Below are 18,834 nucleotides of genomic sequence, written 5' to 3' on the forward strand. Positions count from 1 at the left end.
AGTCGTCATCGATATACCATTTATAGTTACACAACTTCTCGGTTAAGACATTCAAATAACTATAACTTGTTCCAACTGTGGAACAATTTCAGGCCCATGACCTTACCTAACTGCTAAAACTTTCCCTCACTGTAGCATGTAGCACTGAAGTTCTGATAATTAGACTTTCTCATATATCAGGTATTTCTAAGAGACCACAAATGCAAAGCAATCTTTGCATAAAACAAAGATTACTTTTTACTAGCTCTGGTAAAACTTTACATTAAGGAACTGTACAATTTGGATTTTTTAAATGTTTATAAAAACTTTAAATCTCATGTTTAAAAAAACTATCCATTACCACCTGTAAAAGAAAAATAAAACTAAATTGAACTTTCTGCTCATAACAATGGATACGTGGGCTTTTGACTTTCCATCCTTTTGCAAGTGTGTGGTATAAGATCTCGCCATATTTACCTGTATGTCCATTCTTAGCAGCAGAATACAAGGCAGAATGGCCATCTTCACAGGAGTAATTAATGTCCAGTCCTTCTTCATTAAGCAGCATTGATAATAAAGTGACATTTCCCTGGGCAGCAGCTTGCTGAAGAAGGGTGGGCCTGCCAGCCAGGGGGGCAGGACCACCACTCATTAGCAAAGGGGTTAGGGAGGGTGACCAGCCTGTAGGTTAAAGTGACCCTCGTTAGAGAGTAGGAGCAAAGACAAGAGACAGATATTACCCATTCCTTTCTGAATTACACACACACAAACATATGAACATGTGTCCCTAGAGGATTACGTGGTTTCTAACATTATCAATCTGTTAATATTTACTTAGCAGGAATCTGGACTGTTATTTCAGATCTTATATCTGCTGCTAATTAAATCAACATACATGGTGAAAAATTATTTTTAGTCACGAGTCTTGCACAGATAAGTGTTAAAGTGGTGATTCGTTTTAGGAAAACTTAAGATGGCTGTCTCGTTTTAAAAGTTCAAATTCCTCTTCAGGATTTTAAAACAATTTGAATTTTAAAATGTAAAGGTTTTACAAGGTAAAGTTTTCCTCTAGTTCAATATTAATCTGGAAAAGTAAACTGATATTTTTAGGTGTAACAGAAATAATTGTAAGAAACAGATTTTTCTTTTTCAACAAGGTTTCTAAAATGTTTAATTACAAATTTTATGTAAACCGTTAAGATGGACCAAAGAGTCTATTTATATTCCTTGAATTCCCTTATTTGGGAATAGAAATAATGGAGGCCAACTGCTATTCAGTATTAAGAGATAATAAAATATAACATACATAACTGGATCTAGAGTTAACCAGCACAAATATTCAATATACAATTGTGAAGACTGTATCATCTGGCCACCTTTACAAAATGCCTAACAAACTTTTAATCAGCCAACAAAACAGGACACTCAACTATATAATTTTAACAAAAACAATGAGTTATCATAGTTAGATATTTCTCATCAGTATTTAGCAGCTTTAGAAGAGAATCTGTTAAGTGTGTGAATTCGGCTGCATATAGCATGAAAAATTTTCTGAATTCTTCCTTGATCAAAAGGCTGTAAAAACAGTAAAGTAAAAATGTTCATTCAATGTGACATATAGGTATTTGTGTATTTTAGACTTAAATACAGTGAATTTTCAAAATAAGACATTTTCCTCTTTTTCCTTATAGGGTTCTACTACCTGTAACATCGTTGTGCATATGTATATATATTCATCCCTAAGGGCACACTTTCACAGACCAATTAGGACTATTTTGTCCTGACCAAAGTGATCACAGATGGAGGGCTTTATTCTAAATAGTGCTTCACAATGACTAGATCCTGAATTTCTATATGCACAATACATCTCATTGTGCATAAAACAAAGATTACTTTTTTACTAGCTGCAGTAAAATTTTATATTAAGGAACTATACCATTTGGATTTTTAAAATGTTTTATAACTATCCACTACCACCTGTAAAAGAAAATTAAAACCACATTGAACCTTCTGCTCATAACAATGGTCACATGGGCTTTTGACTTTACATCCTTTTGCAAGTGTGTGGCATGATGAGATAAGATCTCGCCGTATCTACCTGTATGTCCTTTCTTAGCAGTGGAATACAAGGCAGAACGGCCACCTGATTACGATATGTGGTAATATCCCTTTAGTAAGATACAACAGATGGATGTTTTATACTCTCTGTACATTGGTATCAGCATAATTATTCTAGGCATATGAGTGTCATATTAATACATATGTAATACTCAATTCTTATGATTAAATCCTAAGTTATTTGCCTTAAATTATCTTAATATTTTAAAAGTACATATCAAAGGAACTTAGTATTTAAAAAATTCTTTATTAAAAAGGCAAAACAAAGCCAATTATACAAATGAAACTACACTGCTAATAAAAAGCTGGATAGTATATCTTTATAATCAATTATTTGGGTCTATGAATAATTTATTGTTTTTAATCCTATTAGGACTACATGTAGTGACATGCGAAATTAAAATGCTCATAAAATTCAATATTTATCTAAACTTTATGATATTTTCCTACTGATACTCATTAGTTCTTCTTACAAAAGTAGTATTTTTACTTCATACTTACAAGAAGGCTCCTCTCTGGTACATTTTACCTTTTGTATTTTCTTAAAAACAAACAAACAAACAAAAAACAGGCCCACAAAAATTAAATCAGTACTTATTAGAAATGGATAAACAGAGAAATTATAAACACGAAGGCATAAAACCTCGACTGCAAAGCAAACACAGGCAATATGAAGGCATCGCACTACAGTCCTCTGTGGAACAGGAGGGAATGGGGCTCATACTTAGCCTCTCTTTCATTCTCTCTTTAGATCTCATCCAAGGGGTCTTGGTTATTGATATTCTTTTATGAATACCAATATATGTAAATGGTTTGCTATTCTTTTGGGTTTTGTTTACATTTTTCTTTTTTCACCATAAATCTAGGCTTTTGGGGGGAGGAGACAGTTTAAATATATTTTTCAACTGCTTTATATGGAAATATTCAATTGCAGCTGTAATTTCCTGGGAAACCTTATTTTTAGTAAGTTATCTGAAAGACAAAATTTTTTTTCAATTTGTTTTCAATCTTTAGACCACTCAAGTGTCTTATTATACAGAACTACAGAAGATATATCAGTTGCCTTATTTTCTTAGAGGTCTGCAATATATTTTTAAAATCTTTACAAAAGAGAAATGCTTTATAAATACCAAGTATTTTAAAACTGTAAATACATTTTATATCTTCACTAACATTTCCAATGCTGTCTAGCATAGACAAGCTTATTTTAATAAATACTGCCTAAATATGGGAAAAATAAGACTTCATCATGAGACCATACTGGTCATCTGAAATTCCCGACAATGATAAAAATGGTAATGCTTAGTTAAGAGGTTAAATAGTGGTTAAGACAGAACAGACCGGTATTCATACAGCTACTCTAATGATGTTAGAGAAAGGTCAATCAGTTTTGCAGTGTCATATGCAAACATTAGTAAGGTGAGCATCCTGCACAACATGCCACGAGGAAGGGAATGACTGGACATGCAATGGCAGAGGGAAGGAGTGAGAACAGCTTCCGGCATCAGCTTCAGAGGGTGGAGAAGGTTAATGTCATAGCCCAGATCATTCTTGTTTTCTGATTTAGCCTTTAAGCCAATCATACATGGAGGATAATTTTTAAAAGATATGTTTCAATAGGGAAAAGGTGTAAACCAAATTAAATCAAATGTATCAAATAAAAAAAGAAAAAACAGAAAAAACAATTTCCAAGGGTATGGAAACTCAGTTGCCTGGAGTGATTTCTGGTTTAGGCTTCCGTTCATCTGACATTTGAAATGTGTTTATCTGGCAAGTTCAGGAGGAACAAGAAATTCTAGTTCATTTAGAATTAAGAATGTTATTTAAAAATTTAACATTTGGCTATAAAGGTTGCCAAATAGAGTTTGGGTAATTTATACTACAATTCATTAAAAGGGTAACTTCTGTCATTCCAATTTTCTTTGGGGCTCTAACTTAGTCATAATTTTTATAGATAGAAGCTGACATGGAAACACAGAATACCAGAGTTGGAAAGATCATGGACCAGTAGTTCTCCGAGGTAGAGGTAGTTTGAAAATTTATCAGGCAAGTTTAAATCTTTTTTTGTTTGGGAATATTATTATATAATTTTGGTTCAATGTTTTGAGACATGGTCTCACTGTGTCACCCAGGCTGGTGCACAGTGGCATGATTATGGCTCACTGTAGCCTTGACTTCCCGAATTCAAGTGATCTTCCCACTTCAGCCTCCTGAGTAGCTGGGATCACAGGCACACACTACCATGCCAGCTAATTTTTATATTTTTTGTAAAGATGGGATTTCGCCATGTTGCCCCAGCTGGTCTTGAACGCCTGGGCACAAGTGATCCTCCTGCCTTGGCCTCCCAATGTGCTTGGATTACAGGTATGAGCACTGCAGCCAGCAATGCTTTTGTTTTTAAATGAAAAAGCTAATGGCTCAGAGGGAATTAGCTCTCTAGGGTGATACTTAGAAAGGGGCAGAAATGGACTAATCCTGCCTTACTATACTTAGTTCAGTGCTTGTTTGATCACTGAAATTGGAAGAGACACCTGCCAGGTATTTGACAGATATGCGTTGTCCCTGTGCCTTGCTTTGGGGAATCACAACGGAATCAGTGGCTGTTTGGAAGGTTAATCCCCTTCAGAGGGCTCATGACCTGGAGAGGCACAAGCTCAACCAGGCACAGACAGGTTAGTAAGCAGGGTGGAGGCAGCTCTGGTGTTTCTTAGTTGCAATGGTCATAGTGGTGAAAATAGGGGCAATCTAAATGCAAAACAGAGTTGAAATCCTCTAACTTATTTGGAAAGATCAGCTGACCTACATTTATAGTTGAGTTGTAGAGTTGTACACCCCCATTGTGTAAGTGTTATCACACTTCCATTTCCCAGTCTAGGTGCTCAGTAAACACTTGCTGAATGACTCAAGGCCTCCAGCGCCTCCATTCTCCCTTAATACGCCACATCTTATAAGCAAATGACACAGAAACCAGTTATTCTACCAAAAGTAATTCTGCAGTTCTGAGAGGAATAAATAAATAAAATACTTTGGCAAAATTGCAAAAGTCAGAGAGTAGAAAATAAGGAATCTGTTTTCTGTATCTTCAGTGGCTGGTATTTTTTTGATCTCTGGTCTATATTGTCTTTTGCTCTCCAGACATAAGTGAAGGGCATTTTTCAGAGGAGTTATAGCTCTTTTATCTAAAATTTTACTGAATCCTAGGGCAGGACATCCTGGTGAATAGATAATAGATTAGTAAATCTCTGTCTTTAAAAGTTAACAGATTTTAATCCGTTAACTTTTCAATCCTGTTGACAAAATGTTACTCAGTTATAGATCCTGGTTTTAAAGCTTCTCTGCTGAAACCAAAGGGCACGTGCAGCTAAACCCTGGACCACAGTAATGACCAAGGCGACAAGTGGCAAAGCCTCAAGGTCTCAAAGATGGCTTTGTATTTTTTTTAAGTGACAAAACTTCTATATCCTAGGAAGTGTTTTCTACTTTACAGTCTATGCATTTATGGCAATAGCACTGCCACTGCTCCACACATTTCTGGAACTTGTGTTTTGTGACTGCCCAAAGATCTTATAGTACATTCTCTATTCTCCTGAATAGCAAAATTCCTCTCTGAGGGTGGATTTAATTTGTAAGAAACAGCCAAAATTATTTTAGGCCACGAGAAGAGCTGTTCAACTCAGTAATGCCATTTTGGATCAAAAATATAGAATGCTGAATGCCTGCAAAAACATCTCAAAATAATACTAAAGTCAATTCCATAGCAAATTCTCAAAAATACTGTAAACAACAATATCATTGAAGCAGTAATATCACCTCTATTTATTGATTACTCATGCAATTCTAAGCTCAATACCAAGCTGACAGGTTATAGGATCTGATCCTCCTAACAGCCACCCTCCCCCATATGAGTAGCATAAGAAGTCACCAAAAATGCACAATTGTAAATGGCAGAGACTAAATTTCAACATAGATCTAACTTCAAAGTCCATGCTGCTTCCAATTCCCTATTTCGCCCCTCAAAATATGGATAAAGCCTCTCAAAGACCTTAATTTCAAGTTGATAGCTTATAATTGGACAAATAAATCCTAGTGTACTGCTGTCATCACCTGATAATTAGCAAATATGATGCTATTTGCCTCTCTCTCCCCTCAAAGTATTAAATATAACAACTATTCAAACCTTCCTGTAATTATAAAAGTTCCCTCCCATTAGAACCAACAATCTCCACCAACCACTAAGATCCCATAGCAGGAGAGACTTCCCCAAAGCGTCAACAGAACTTTGTCATCCACATTTTGAGGGATAAAATTGGGAACTGAAAACAGCATGGACTTTGCAGTTAGTCAGATGTGTTTGGAATCTAGTCTCTGCCATTTACAAGTATGTATTTTTGGTAACATCACTTTAGAGCCACATTTGCTTAGTAAATAACTAATCCAGTCATGTCAATAAAAAGCAATGCTTTCTCTAGAACTGCATAACAAAAGGGAAAAATCCACCTCTTCTTTGTTCAAGAGTCCCAGATTCAGTGACTTCATAAGCCACACCTGCAGTGGAAACCTTCTGTGACATAGCCCACATGCTATGTTAACCATCTGTGCCCAAGTGTTGGAAGACGGCAGCACTAAATAGGGTACATGGCTTTTGAAATAAACTAAACTTAGAACAGATTTATAAATATTCACACTCCATTTCTGAAGGTAAAAAAAAAAAAAAAAAAAACCAAAACACCAAACTGATATTAGAACTTAAAATATACCAATTACAGAACAAATCTAGTCAATTTGGTAATCCGACATCGTGTTAATAATTACTTGAAACGCCTTTAAAAATGTCATCTCAGAAGGAACAGAATTAAACACGTACTGTCTGGTGATGACCCACTGAGGTCTTGCGAGATAAATATTTAATAAGAAGGAATACTCTTTTCTCCCATGTAAATATTTTAGTCTCTCTAAATTAATGGTCTCCATGGGCTTTAAGCCACTACTTTCAGGTTATTGTAAAAGAAGAAAGCACTTAGCATAGTGAAACCGCAATTCATATAGCAAGATGAATCACCATACCCTGGAGCCTTTACAAAAAAATACAAAAAAAGAGAGAGAAAGAAAAGAAATGAGGGTGGGGGGAAGCATCAAATTTAAAAAAAAAGCTTCAAGGCAATGTGAAGAAAATCAAGGCAAGTGAGAAGAGAGGCCATATTCTTTAAAAAAGGGTATAACATTTCAATCCCTTTACCTGATGCTGTTACCAGGAGGCTGTCTGAGGCACCTGGTCTACAGGATGAGGCACTAACGGGGTTTATGGAAGAGCAAAAGGCAATGGTGGTAGGAATGACAAGGGAACTGTCTGAACATGCAGGTTGGTTCAGTCCGGGGGTTGCAGCAGGCCAGGCACCCACCTGAGACGTGGCCAGGGCTGAAACAGCACAGCCTGCAGGTGCCACAGTTAAATCTATGGATGGTTTTGGTGGCAGCTGAGGGGAGGATGATTTAGGAAGGTTCTCCTCATTGATCACCCTGTTCCCTTGTGGCAAACTGGAAGGAGGCGAAGCCACAGTTTTGTTATCAACTTTGGCCCCTGTGTTTGAGGCCCTGCTGCTGTCTATAATAACCTTGAGTTGGGGGTGTGGTGGAGAAGGAGTTTGGGAGAGCCCTGGCTTTTTTGGAGGGATAGGAGGAGGATTTCCTCTGTCAACTCGTGCTACACCATGAGTCTTTAAACTGGTCCGACCGACTGGAGGGTGGGTGCCAACATCCCCTGTTGGGGGTGCTCCAGGCCTTGAGGGAGCACCTGCTTGAGGGCTTGTAAATCTTGACAGTGCTTGGGTCACAGTATTCCTAGCTAGTTGTTTGGCCACTAGGTTGTCACGACTTGTAGGCGAGACATCTCTTGATGGAGGACTTTGGGTAGTATTTCCGTTTTGGTCTGGGTCGTTAGCATTGCCCTGAAATCTAAATCTAGCTGCTTGGATTCGTGGGTTTAGACCTGGATGCAAAGAGGCATTGGCACATGGTGAATGTAAACTGTGAATAGGTGGAGCTTGCGAGTTCTGAGGAGCTATGCCTGGTGTTTGAGCGGTGGGAGGGGCAGCGTTACTGGGAAGTGGGGGTGTGCTACTGGTTGGATCTGGTGTTGACCCAGTGCTTGGTCCATTTTCCTCAATTCTGTTTGCACTTGGAGGTGGGAAAGCGGGTACAGAAGCGCCAATCAAGTCACCATGGGAAGCCTGCCTGTCAATACCTGGTCTGGCCATTGTGGCACTGGTGCACACGCTCCCTTTTGCATTTGCAGAAACTAGGGGACTCCCTGTGGAAGGTTTTACAGGCATGGTTAAAGGCAACTTTTTCATGTGGTCAGCACTTTCTGTCACTAGGTCTGTCTGGCATGCAACAGACCTTGTCACAGTTCCTTCTGTTCCCACAGATATGGAAACCAAACACCTATCTTTTGTCTTCCGTGGAAGAGAGAGGCTTGGTTTGCTGTCACTTCCCCTTTTCAGTTGCTCAATCATTTTCTTCATCTTGTCTATCTCCTCTTTGAGGTCAGTGGTGTGTGCTTCTTCCCGGTTCAGCTTGGCACGAAGCTGTTCCCGCTCGGTGTCAAACTCAGAGAGTTGTTTTTCCATCTGAGCTTCCATTTCTGTGCTTCTTCGTTTCTCAGTGGAGAGTTCCTCTTCTAATTCATTCGTCTTTTTCTTTTCCTCTTCCAGTTTGGCCATTACGTCTTCGAGCTTCTGGGCCTCCTCTATGACTTTGCCTGAGAGCTGCTTGCACTCTTTGACGAGCATCAGGACCACCTGCTTGTTCTTGCCGCGCTCTTCCTCAAGGCGGGCAGCCAGCTTCTTGTGCTCTTGCTCAAGGGCTTGTAGCTGAAGCTTCTCCATTTCCAGCTGAAAGAAATTCACAGGAAAACCCTGATTAATACACAGAATTTTCTTTACACCAAGGCAATGCTTTTTGTGAGTTTTATTAATTTTCTAACAATTACATAATTTGGGTTAGCAAAAACGCCACATTTTCAAAAAGTGTTGTGATAAGAAATATTTTAAAGACCCATTAAAATGAGAAAATAGACATAAATGGCTTTATAAAGACATCTAAATTACAACAATAGAGAATTTTTAAAGTCTATTGAAGTTAACTACAGAAAAAGAGAACAATAACCAGATGCTTTAAATCACAGCACAGGGATCAGAAAGGTCTATTTTTGTAAAAACACAGCTCTGTGATGGAATTGGTGATATTTTTAAAAAAGGTTTAATGCTTTAAAATTATTAATCTCGGAGGTAAAGTATCATGAAAAGTACTGAAAACCGAGGACTTCAGTTAAATTATAAGCCCCCATGTTTGCTAATTGTATTACCTATCTCAGTAATGCAACTTCTTTGAGCTTCCTATGATGAGTTGTTGCGGAAATCATATAAAATTATATATGAAAGTTCTTTGAAAACTCTAAAGAGCTAAAGAACAATCTTATTAGAACTACATTTGGTGTCAGTGAACCCGGAGCCTGACCTTGTCTCCTACTTTGATCCTGCTTACTCCCTTAGCTTCACTGGATGCCCGGAGTTTCCTAAACACGGTCCTGCCTTGGGGTCTTTGTCCTTGCTGTTCTCTCTGCATGGGATTCCCACCACACACCTTCCCGTAGCGCTCCCACAGTAAGCCACATGTGCATGGCACAAGAGTGACCTGTGGGAGGGTGAGTAAGAGCAAAACTCTAGACCTCTCTCCCTTCCTTGGATTTCCCTACTCACCCAGCTGCCTGCCCAGGCATGAAGACAGGGGTGCCTTTTCCTTCACAGAAAGGCACTGTCTGTTCACCAAGACACAGGCCCTTAGGATTGGTGCTTTCCAGAATGAAATCATTTTTCTAACTGATCAGCCTAGACAGGGAGCTTTCAAAGCCTTTCTTTCTCCAGATGGGGCTTTCTAATATACACAAAAGCTCCCAATAGCACAAGAGGTTGGCTTGTTCATTTCTTCCAGACTTCTGCTCAGCTGTCACCTTTACAATGAGGCCTTCCCTCACCACCCTGTGAGAAATAACAGTTGATAAACTCCCACCCTTGTGTTTATCAACCTTTGTTCACTACCTGCCTGCACCCCCCTCACCCCAAATGTGACTTTACTGAGGGCAGGGACTGTGTCCTTAAGACCTAGAACAGTGGCTGGCACACAGTGGTGCTTAATAAATTGTATACTGAATGAATGAGCTGAAATTAACATAGTTCCATTGATAACAATCAACTTCCGTTACTGATGGGCTTTCTGGCTACATGGGCAGCCTCACAGCGGCACTAGTCTAACGTGTTCCTGCAAATTTTTCACTTCTGTCCAGGAGAGCATCTGTCGCAAGGGGCTCATGAAGGACAAAGGACACACCCCAAGCTGGGATACAAAAGCCAGGTTGGACCACACGCCTCACTTCCCCAACTAGTGAAATGTTCAACTGGTGGTCTGTAATGGGCCTTGTGGTTCCTAAAGGTTAAAGTAGATCTACCTGATTATAAAGATGTGGACAGGACTTGTTTTCTCCACTAGATGTTAAACACAAATATCCTCTCAAGAGAGTCACTACTTATTTGAGTCAAATTTTTGTCATCAATAACAGAGGAAGATACTCTCATGATCTGTAAGTCCTGAGAATGTTCCTGTTTCTTACCCTGTTACAAAAATCCACGACTCCTTTCCCCTCATGGTCAGTCATGGGACCAAAAGGAGAAAATGGCTTGCTATACAATTAATAGTCAGAGATAGTGTTTCTTTACTCTGGGATGCTTCCTGCTTTGACAAACAATTGCTAAATAGCATTGGGATGTATCCCATAAATAGATGATCAGGAATATAGATTATTCCTCAAGCATAATTACACATATACTTTATTCTACTCGATAAAATTTTGGGAGTAATTCATAAGTAGATTAGGTAAGATTGGGGAACAATAGTGTTGTCATATACTGTTTTTATATGTATATCTTATTCACGTGGGTGCCTTGCACAAATTTGACATATTATTAACTAAAACACATTGAACTCTTCTGAGATGCACCAAATAACAGACTGGTATTAGAAGGCATATGCAAAGTCAGAACTATTAAGAAAATTTAAATCGTATTTTATACTAACCCCAACAAAAAAAATTCTTACAGCAATGTAAGAAAAACATAAACTAGGCCAATTTTCCGCTTACTATTAAAATACAAATTTCATCATTTGCCTCTGAAGGTAGAGAATTTTAAGAGCTACCTTCATTTCACAAAACAGTAACTAGAGGCCATATTAGTGTTTTTCCTAATGTCATCCAGCTAATGAGTGTCAGTCATGGCAATCACTCGGGGTTCTACCTGTCTCAGGTTTTTCTCACCGTATCTCACATCTTGTCCACAGTAATTCTGCACTATGGATCATCAACTTTCAGAATCAAATTGAGAAGGAGTTCCAAGTGGAGAGCAATTCAGCTAATCTCAAATATTTATACAGAAAACTATACTATTGTAAAAGCATCTCTAAGTCTTTTCTGTCTTTGTCCTCCATCACTTGTGCTTTGTAAATCCTATCTCAAACTAATACATGTCTTAAAAAAAAGTTTACCACAGAGAGCAGAGCACAGAGGAAACCTCACAATTGATATACCTATAAACACACGGCTCCAAACTCAACCTCTGATTCCCAACCATCAATCACTCTACTTAACTTTATTTAGCTTCCTCTGCCATTTAGTACAGGGGATATTTCAAACCTCTGCCTTTCTCCAAATCTTCACCCAGTGACCACTCAACTGACTTAGTCTCTCTTTACAGACTCCTTTATCAAAAACATTCAAACTCACTCACTCCCCCCTTCATCCTGTCTCCTCCTTTAAGCATTTTCATAGCAACACCAATCCATATTTCCTTTCCTTCAATCTAAAGGGGAAAGGTTTCCATCTGCTCAGTGTGGGACTTTCCTTCAGCAATTAACTTCATTTTCTCCCGTCACCTCTGGGACTCACTCCATCAGTTGTTATGTTGCTCTTTTTAAAATATTAAACACCTTTTCCTCTACAGGAGCCTTCCAATCACAGTATATAAACACAGTATACAAACATTTTTATATTAAAAAATCTTTGACCATTTTAGCTCAGAGACAAATTATGTGTACTTAAGAGAATAAGAGATATAGTACTAAATTCTGATCCCAAACTTACTAGCATGTGACCTTGGTAAGTTCTCTAAAAATTGGTTCTGTATGATCCTAATAATTATGTTAGTTTATGGTTTTAAATAAGACAACACGTGTGAATCACATAGCATAGTGACCAGCACTAAAAAATATGAGTTTTCAATTCATAACACAATAGCTACTTGTATTACTTTAAAATGCGTGTGTGATTTTGCACTGTATTTCTTCCTCTGAAAACACACTAGAGGCATACAAAAATCTAGAGAATACACCATATTAAACATGTAGATGAATGTTTTTATCAGTTAGATAGGGGTTATAATTTAGCAATTATGAAATATATCAGAGAAAGTTCTGCTACCAGTAATGGAGAAGCAATGGTTATTAGACTAATTCTCCTGCAGATAATAATTATAACCCCTTGAAAAACATATAAAACATAGTGATTTAAAGGCTCTTGAGAGCAATAAAAGAGGTAGAAATGAGAGAGGAGTAAACCCTCCTGTAAGAAAGGAGCCAATAACATTGGATGAGATTTGCCTTCGTGTAGCTGCTCAGCTGGCGGCAATTCCCTATTCTGGTAGCACTGGCAGCTGAAGCTCAAGTACAATGCACCAGTGATATGGGCTTGAGGAGTCAGAGGATGAAACTGAGGTTGCCACGGTTGACCAGCATCCTTGTTTGGTCCTTGAATTACACATTCATGGGTGGACCCCACAGAATGACAGAAGGTGGCTGCTGAATGTCTGATAGAGCTGAGCAAAGACCTCACATGTTGCCAACTGCAAGGAGACAGAATATGAATCTAACTGGGTTAACTGCTTACTAGAACAAAGTACAACTCTTCAGCAGGTAACAGAATCCAGAGTCTGCAACATATCATCCTCAGTGTCAAGTATACAATAAGAAATTACTAGACAATGAAATTAAGAAAGAGTGAATCATAGTCCAGAGAAAAGTAATCAATAAAAACTGGCCCAAGAAGATCCACACTGGAATTAGCGACAAGGATTTTAAAGCAGCCATTTTCAAAGAAAATATGGTCATAATAAATGAGGAGAAGGGGAATCCTGGCATACAAATGGGAACTATAAAAAAAGAACCAAATGTATAAACAGAACTGATAAGTGTAATATCTAAACTGACAAAAAGTTCACTGAATGGGCTTAACAGCAGATTTGAGGGAGCAGAAGAAAAAGAATAATTTGAAAATAAAGCAAAAGAAAGTATTCAATTCGAAGAGCATAGAAAAACATGATTGAAAAAAATTGAACAGTATCTTATTTATGTCTAGGGCAATATAAACTGATTTAAATTCCATGAACTGGAGTTCTGAAAAGAGAAAAATGATAGAATGCAGAAGAAAAATATCTTGGAAGAAAAAATGGCCCCCAATTTACAAATTTGATTAAAAAGGCAAACTTACAAATCCAGGAAGCTCAGCAATTTCAAAGCAGAAAAATATAAAGAAATTTATACCTAGGCACATCATAGTAAAACTGCTGAAAACAAAGACAAATAATCTTGAAACCAGCCAAAAAATTAAAGACATACTACGTACAGAGAACCTGCAACATAAATGATGGCAATGGTGATAATTTTCTCTAAAATATACAAAGCAGAACCTGATAGAAATACAGGAAAAATAGACAAATCTACAATAATAACAATATCTCACTTAAAAAACCTAGATTAAAAAGCTCAGCAAGAATATAAATAGTGTATCTGAAAACACTATAAAAATCACCTGGCCATTGATATTTATAGGGTAGAATATACCAAAACTACAAAAGATATTCTTTTCAAATGCACTTGCTGAGCTATTGAAAACTACCAAACCAACAGATTTCAAAAGGCTAAAATCTTATAGCATGTGTTCTCTGACTGAAGCAGAATTAAACTGGAAATAAATCATAAGATATTAAGAAAACCTCAAAATTCAAAAATAAAACAATATATTGCTAAATAGTAAAGAGGATTAAGAGGAAATCACAAAGTAATTTAGAATATATTTGGGGCTGAATGAATACAAGAACACAGCGTATCAAAATTTGTGGGACTCAGTGAAAGCAGAGCATCTAAAAGCAGCTAAGGCTGAGGGCAGAGAGAAATTTATGGCTTTACATGTTTACATTAGAAGAGCTGCCTCAAATCAATCATCCTAGTTTCACCTTAAGAAGCTAGGAAAAGATGGGCAAAGTAAATCCAAAGTAGAAGGAATCAAATACCAAAGAAATTGATGAAACAGAAGAAATAAATGATACAGAAATTAACAAAGCCAAAAATTGTGTCTCATCTAAAAGATTAATAATATTGCCAAATATGTAGAAAACCAGATTTAGAAATAGAGAAAAACACAAATTACAAATAACAGGAATGAAAGAGGGGATATCACTACAGAATAAAGAAATATTAAAAGGATAACTTTGTGCCAATAAGTTCAACAAATTAAAAAATCCTCTGAAACCTACACTTTCAGAAATTACACAGAATGACATAGAAAATTGGAATGGCTTTACATTTTTTTAAGAGAAACTAAATTCACAATTAAAAACTTCTTCCCAAAGAAAACTCCTAGCTTATAAGGCTGTACTGATGTTCTAGAAAACATTAAAGAAAAAAAATGATGCCAAACTTATACATACCCTTTCAGAAAATAGAAAAGACTTCCAATTCACTTTATGAACAAAAAATTACCTTTATACAAAACAAATTTTTTTTAAAATTTACAGAAAGAACATCTCTCTTGGACACAGACACAAAACTCTTTAGCAAAATATAGGCAAATGAAATCCACCAATATATAAAAAGAGTAATAAAAAGGTGACCATGTGAGATTTACCTTAGGGGTCTAAGTTGTTTTAATATTTGAAAATCAATCTGTGTAACTCATTACATTAAATGATAAAAGAGAAACACCAGGATTATGTCAAATGCAAATAAACTAGTTTTTTAAATCAAAACCATTCATGATAAAAAAAAAAACCTTCCAACAAAGAATAGAATGAAACCTCAAATGAGATAAAGAGCATCTATGAAAAGCACAGCTAAAATTGTACTTAATGATGAAACATGAAATATTTTTTCCCTAAGAAAAAGACAATAAAGTCTACTTTCACTACTTCTATTCAACATTGCACCGGAGATTCTAGTCCCTGCAATAATTCCAGGGCAGTGGTGGGGAAGAAGAAAAAGGCAGGCAGGCAAATAATTTGGAAAAGAATAAGTAAAATGTTCTCTATAGATCGTATGTTTTATATTTTTAACCTAGAAAATCATGAATATACAAAATAATGGCTAGAACTATTTAATACAGCAAGATTACAGAATACAGTGTGAACATACAAAGTCAACTGAATACCTGCACATTAACAAACATTTGAAATTCTTAAATAATGCTATTTACAATAGCATAAAAAATAAGAGTAACAGCAACAAACGACTTCTAAGACCACTACACTGATAGAAGCCAAATGTTGCTAAGAGAAATTAAAAATCTAAATGAATGGAGAAATGTACTACAATCATGGGTTGGAAGACTCCATTTTACTAAGATGTCAGTTCTCACAAAATTAGTCTATAGATTCAATGAAATTTCAATCCATGCAAACTTTTGGAGAAGGAAAACTGTCTTTAATTTTTTTTCTTTTTTTTGTAGGGAAGTCCAAACTATCTAGACTAGCCAAACAATTTAGATAAAGCAAACAAAGCTGGAAGACTAACAGCTCCTGAATTTAAGGCTATTAAAACAGTAGTCATTGTTTACCTAAAATTCTAATATAGGTAAGACTAATCCATGATGAAATAATCAGAATAGTGCTCAGCAGTTTCCTGAGTTGGGGGAGGGACTTATTGGGGAGGTACTGCAGGAACCTTTTTATGTAGTGATGGAAATAGTCTACATCTTGTTGGTGGGGTGGGGGATACACAGATTACCCAGATGTACGCATTTTCAAAACTCATTAATTTTTAGACTTAAGATATGTGAATTGTACTTCCTGTAAACTTTTCCTTAAGAATCTGTAAACTAATTTTGAATTCCAGGTTTTCATTTTGGCCTTATACAGCGGTATGAGTAAGTAATTCTGAAACTACTTTGTGTGTTCCACGCTTCAGTAAATGAGTACATATACTGAAGTACAGTGAAAATCGGGTTTCTCACTGGTGGAAAAAAGGAGTCATAAATAGAAAAAGGACTGGCATACACTCTATGGCTTGGAATTAGATTCAGGAATGTTAGTATACTGACAGCTTGATACACAGAGAGACAAGATATAGCTATGTTTTGTGTACATATGAATATGATAAATATATGTAATTTTCTAGCTCCAGATTTGTTGCTAAGTACCATCTCCCATTAAATAGGAAACAGTGCTCCTGGAAGAAATACCTAATTCCAAGCATTGGGTTAAACAAAACACAAAATGAGCCTAGAGTATCTTGCTGCAAAGTGCTCAAAAATGACGAGAATATATAGAAGGAGCCATCTTAAGAGGGCTCCCAGTGGCCAAATCTGGGACAGATAGTGATGGTAAGTTTCGAACTCATCAAATAGGCATCCATGACTCCACACTGATGTAATAAACAAGTAAACAGGGGAGAAAGAAAAGCTTTTCCTTACAGTAGAATGCCACATAAAAAATGCAGAAGGAATAATGGAGTTGGAAAATCACCAGTGGATTCTAAAACTAGCAGGTGAACATTTAATGAATACGATATTTAAAGAATATCAACATATTTTTCCACAAATTAGTTACTAACACAAAAGGAACAATAACAACTAAACAGTGAGGAAAACATGCAAAAGCTGAATAAAATCATCAGGAAACATTAGACAAACTTGAATTGAGTGACGTTTTACAAAATACCTAGCCCATGCTCTTCAGAAATATCAAGGTAAATAAAGCAAAGAAAGATTGAACAACTGTTGCAGCTTAAAGGAGACTAAAGAGAAATAACAATTAAATGCAATGCCTGATCTTGAATTGGGAAAATAATTGTTACAAAGACCATTATTGGAACAACTGGTGGGAAATGAATATGTGGATTAGAAAAAATGCTGTCTCAATGATATATTTCCTAATTTTAAAAAACTGTATGGTGATTATGTAAGAGATTGTCCCTATTCTTAGTAAATATACATCAAAATATTTAGGAGTAAAAAAGCGTATGTCTTTTATTCTCTGATGGTTTGGAAAAAAATAACTGTGTGTGTGTGCTCACACATGCATGTGTGTAAAGAAGAAGGAAAAAATAAAGCAGATTAGATAAAATATAAACAACTGTGAATCTGGGTAAAGAATGCTGATAACATAATATTCTTGCAACTTTTCTGTAAGGTTCAAATTATATCAAAATTAAAAGTCTGGAAAATGTTAGTGGCACTACAATAGAGGGAAATTACAATTATATAAGAAACAGATATGGTAATCACTTGAATATGAGGAAGGATTTCTTTTAAAAGCTTCAAAATAGTCCTATGCAGAAGAGCAAAACTGGATCCACACCTTTCAATATATACAAAAAATAACTCAAGATGGATAAAATATTTAAACATAACATCTCAAACTATAAAAATCCTAGAAGAAAATCTAGGAAATACCATTCTAGACTTCAGTATTGGCAAAAATAAAAAAAAAAGTTGGCCAGGCGCGGTGGCTCACGCTTGTAATCCCAGCACTTTGGGAGGCCGAGGCGGGCGGATCATGAGGTCAGGAGATCGAGACCACGGTGACACCCCGTCTCTACTAAAAATACAAAAAATGAGCCGGGCGTGGTGGCGGGCGCCTGTAGTCCCAGCTACTCGGAGAGGCTGAGGCAGGAGAATGGCGTGAACCCAGGAGGCGGAGCTTGCAGTGAGCCGAGATCGCGCCACTGCACTCCAGCCTGGGCAACAGAGTGAGACTCCATCTCAAAAAAAAAAAAATAAATAAAATAAAAAAAAAAGTTATGGCTAAGACCTCGAAAGCAATCACAACAAAAATACAAATTGTTAAACGGGAACTAATTAAACTAAAAAGCTTCTACATGACCACAGAAACACTCAATGAGTAAACACTCTAAAGAATAAGAGAAAATATTCATAAACTATGCATCTGACAAAGGTCTAATATCCAGAATCTATAAATAACTTAAATCAACAAGCAAAAAGCAAATAACCCAATTAAAAAGGTGGGCAAAGGACATGAACAGACATTTCTCAAAAGAAGATATACGAGTAGTCAACAAACATGAAACAATGCTCTATATCACTAATATCAGAGAAATGCAAATCAAAACCACAATGAGATACCACTTCACACCAGTCAGAATGGCTATTACTAAAAAGTCAAAAAATAATAGATGCTGAAGAGGCTGTGGAGAAAAGAGGACACTTACACACTGTCAGTAGAAATGTAAATTAGTTCAGCCACTGTGGAAAGCAGTTTGGAGATTTCTCAAAGAACTTAGAAATACCATCCAACCCAGCAAACCCATTACTGGGTATATACCCAAAGGAAAATACATTGTTCTGCCAAAAAGACACATGCATGCCTATGTTTATCTCAGCACTATTCACAATTAGCAAAGACA

General features: G+C 36.7%; 1 protein-coding gene across 5 annotated transcripts in view; it reads right to left on the reverse strand.

The window, feature by feature from the left end:
• CTTNBP2 (cortactin binding protein 2) overlaps window positions 1-18,834 on the reverse strand; it is a 161,731-nt gene that overhangs the window by 72,325 nt on the left and 70,572 nt on the right. For 3 of the 5 annotated variants that reach the window (XM_055283787.2, XM_055283790.1, XM_055283791.2), the window contains exons 4-5: window positions 7,334-8,987; window positions 457-660 (exon numbers count right to left, since the gene is read on the reverse strand). In XM_055283787.2, the coding sequence (XP_055139762.1) occupies window positions 457-660; window positions 7,334-8,987 (1,858 nt within the window). Of the gene's footprint in view, window positions 1-456; window positions 661-2,598; window positions 2,639-7,333; window positions 8,988-18,834 lie in introns of those variants that run through there. The other 2 variants (XM_055283789.2, XM_055283792.2) reach the window with 2 other exon arrangements.

This window comes from Symphalangus syndactylus, chromosome 6, assembly GCF_028878055.3.
Source record: "Symphalangus syndactylus isolate Jambi chromosome 6, NHGRI_mSymSyn1-v2.1_pri, whole genome shotgun sequence".
Taxonomy (NCBI): Eukaryota; Metazoa; Chordata; class Mammalia; order Primates; family Hylobatidae; genus Symphalangus; species Symphalangus syndactylus.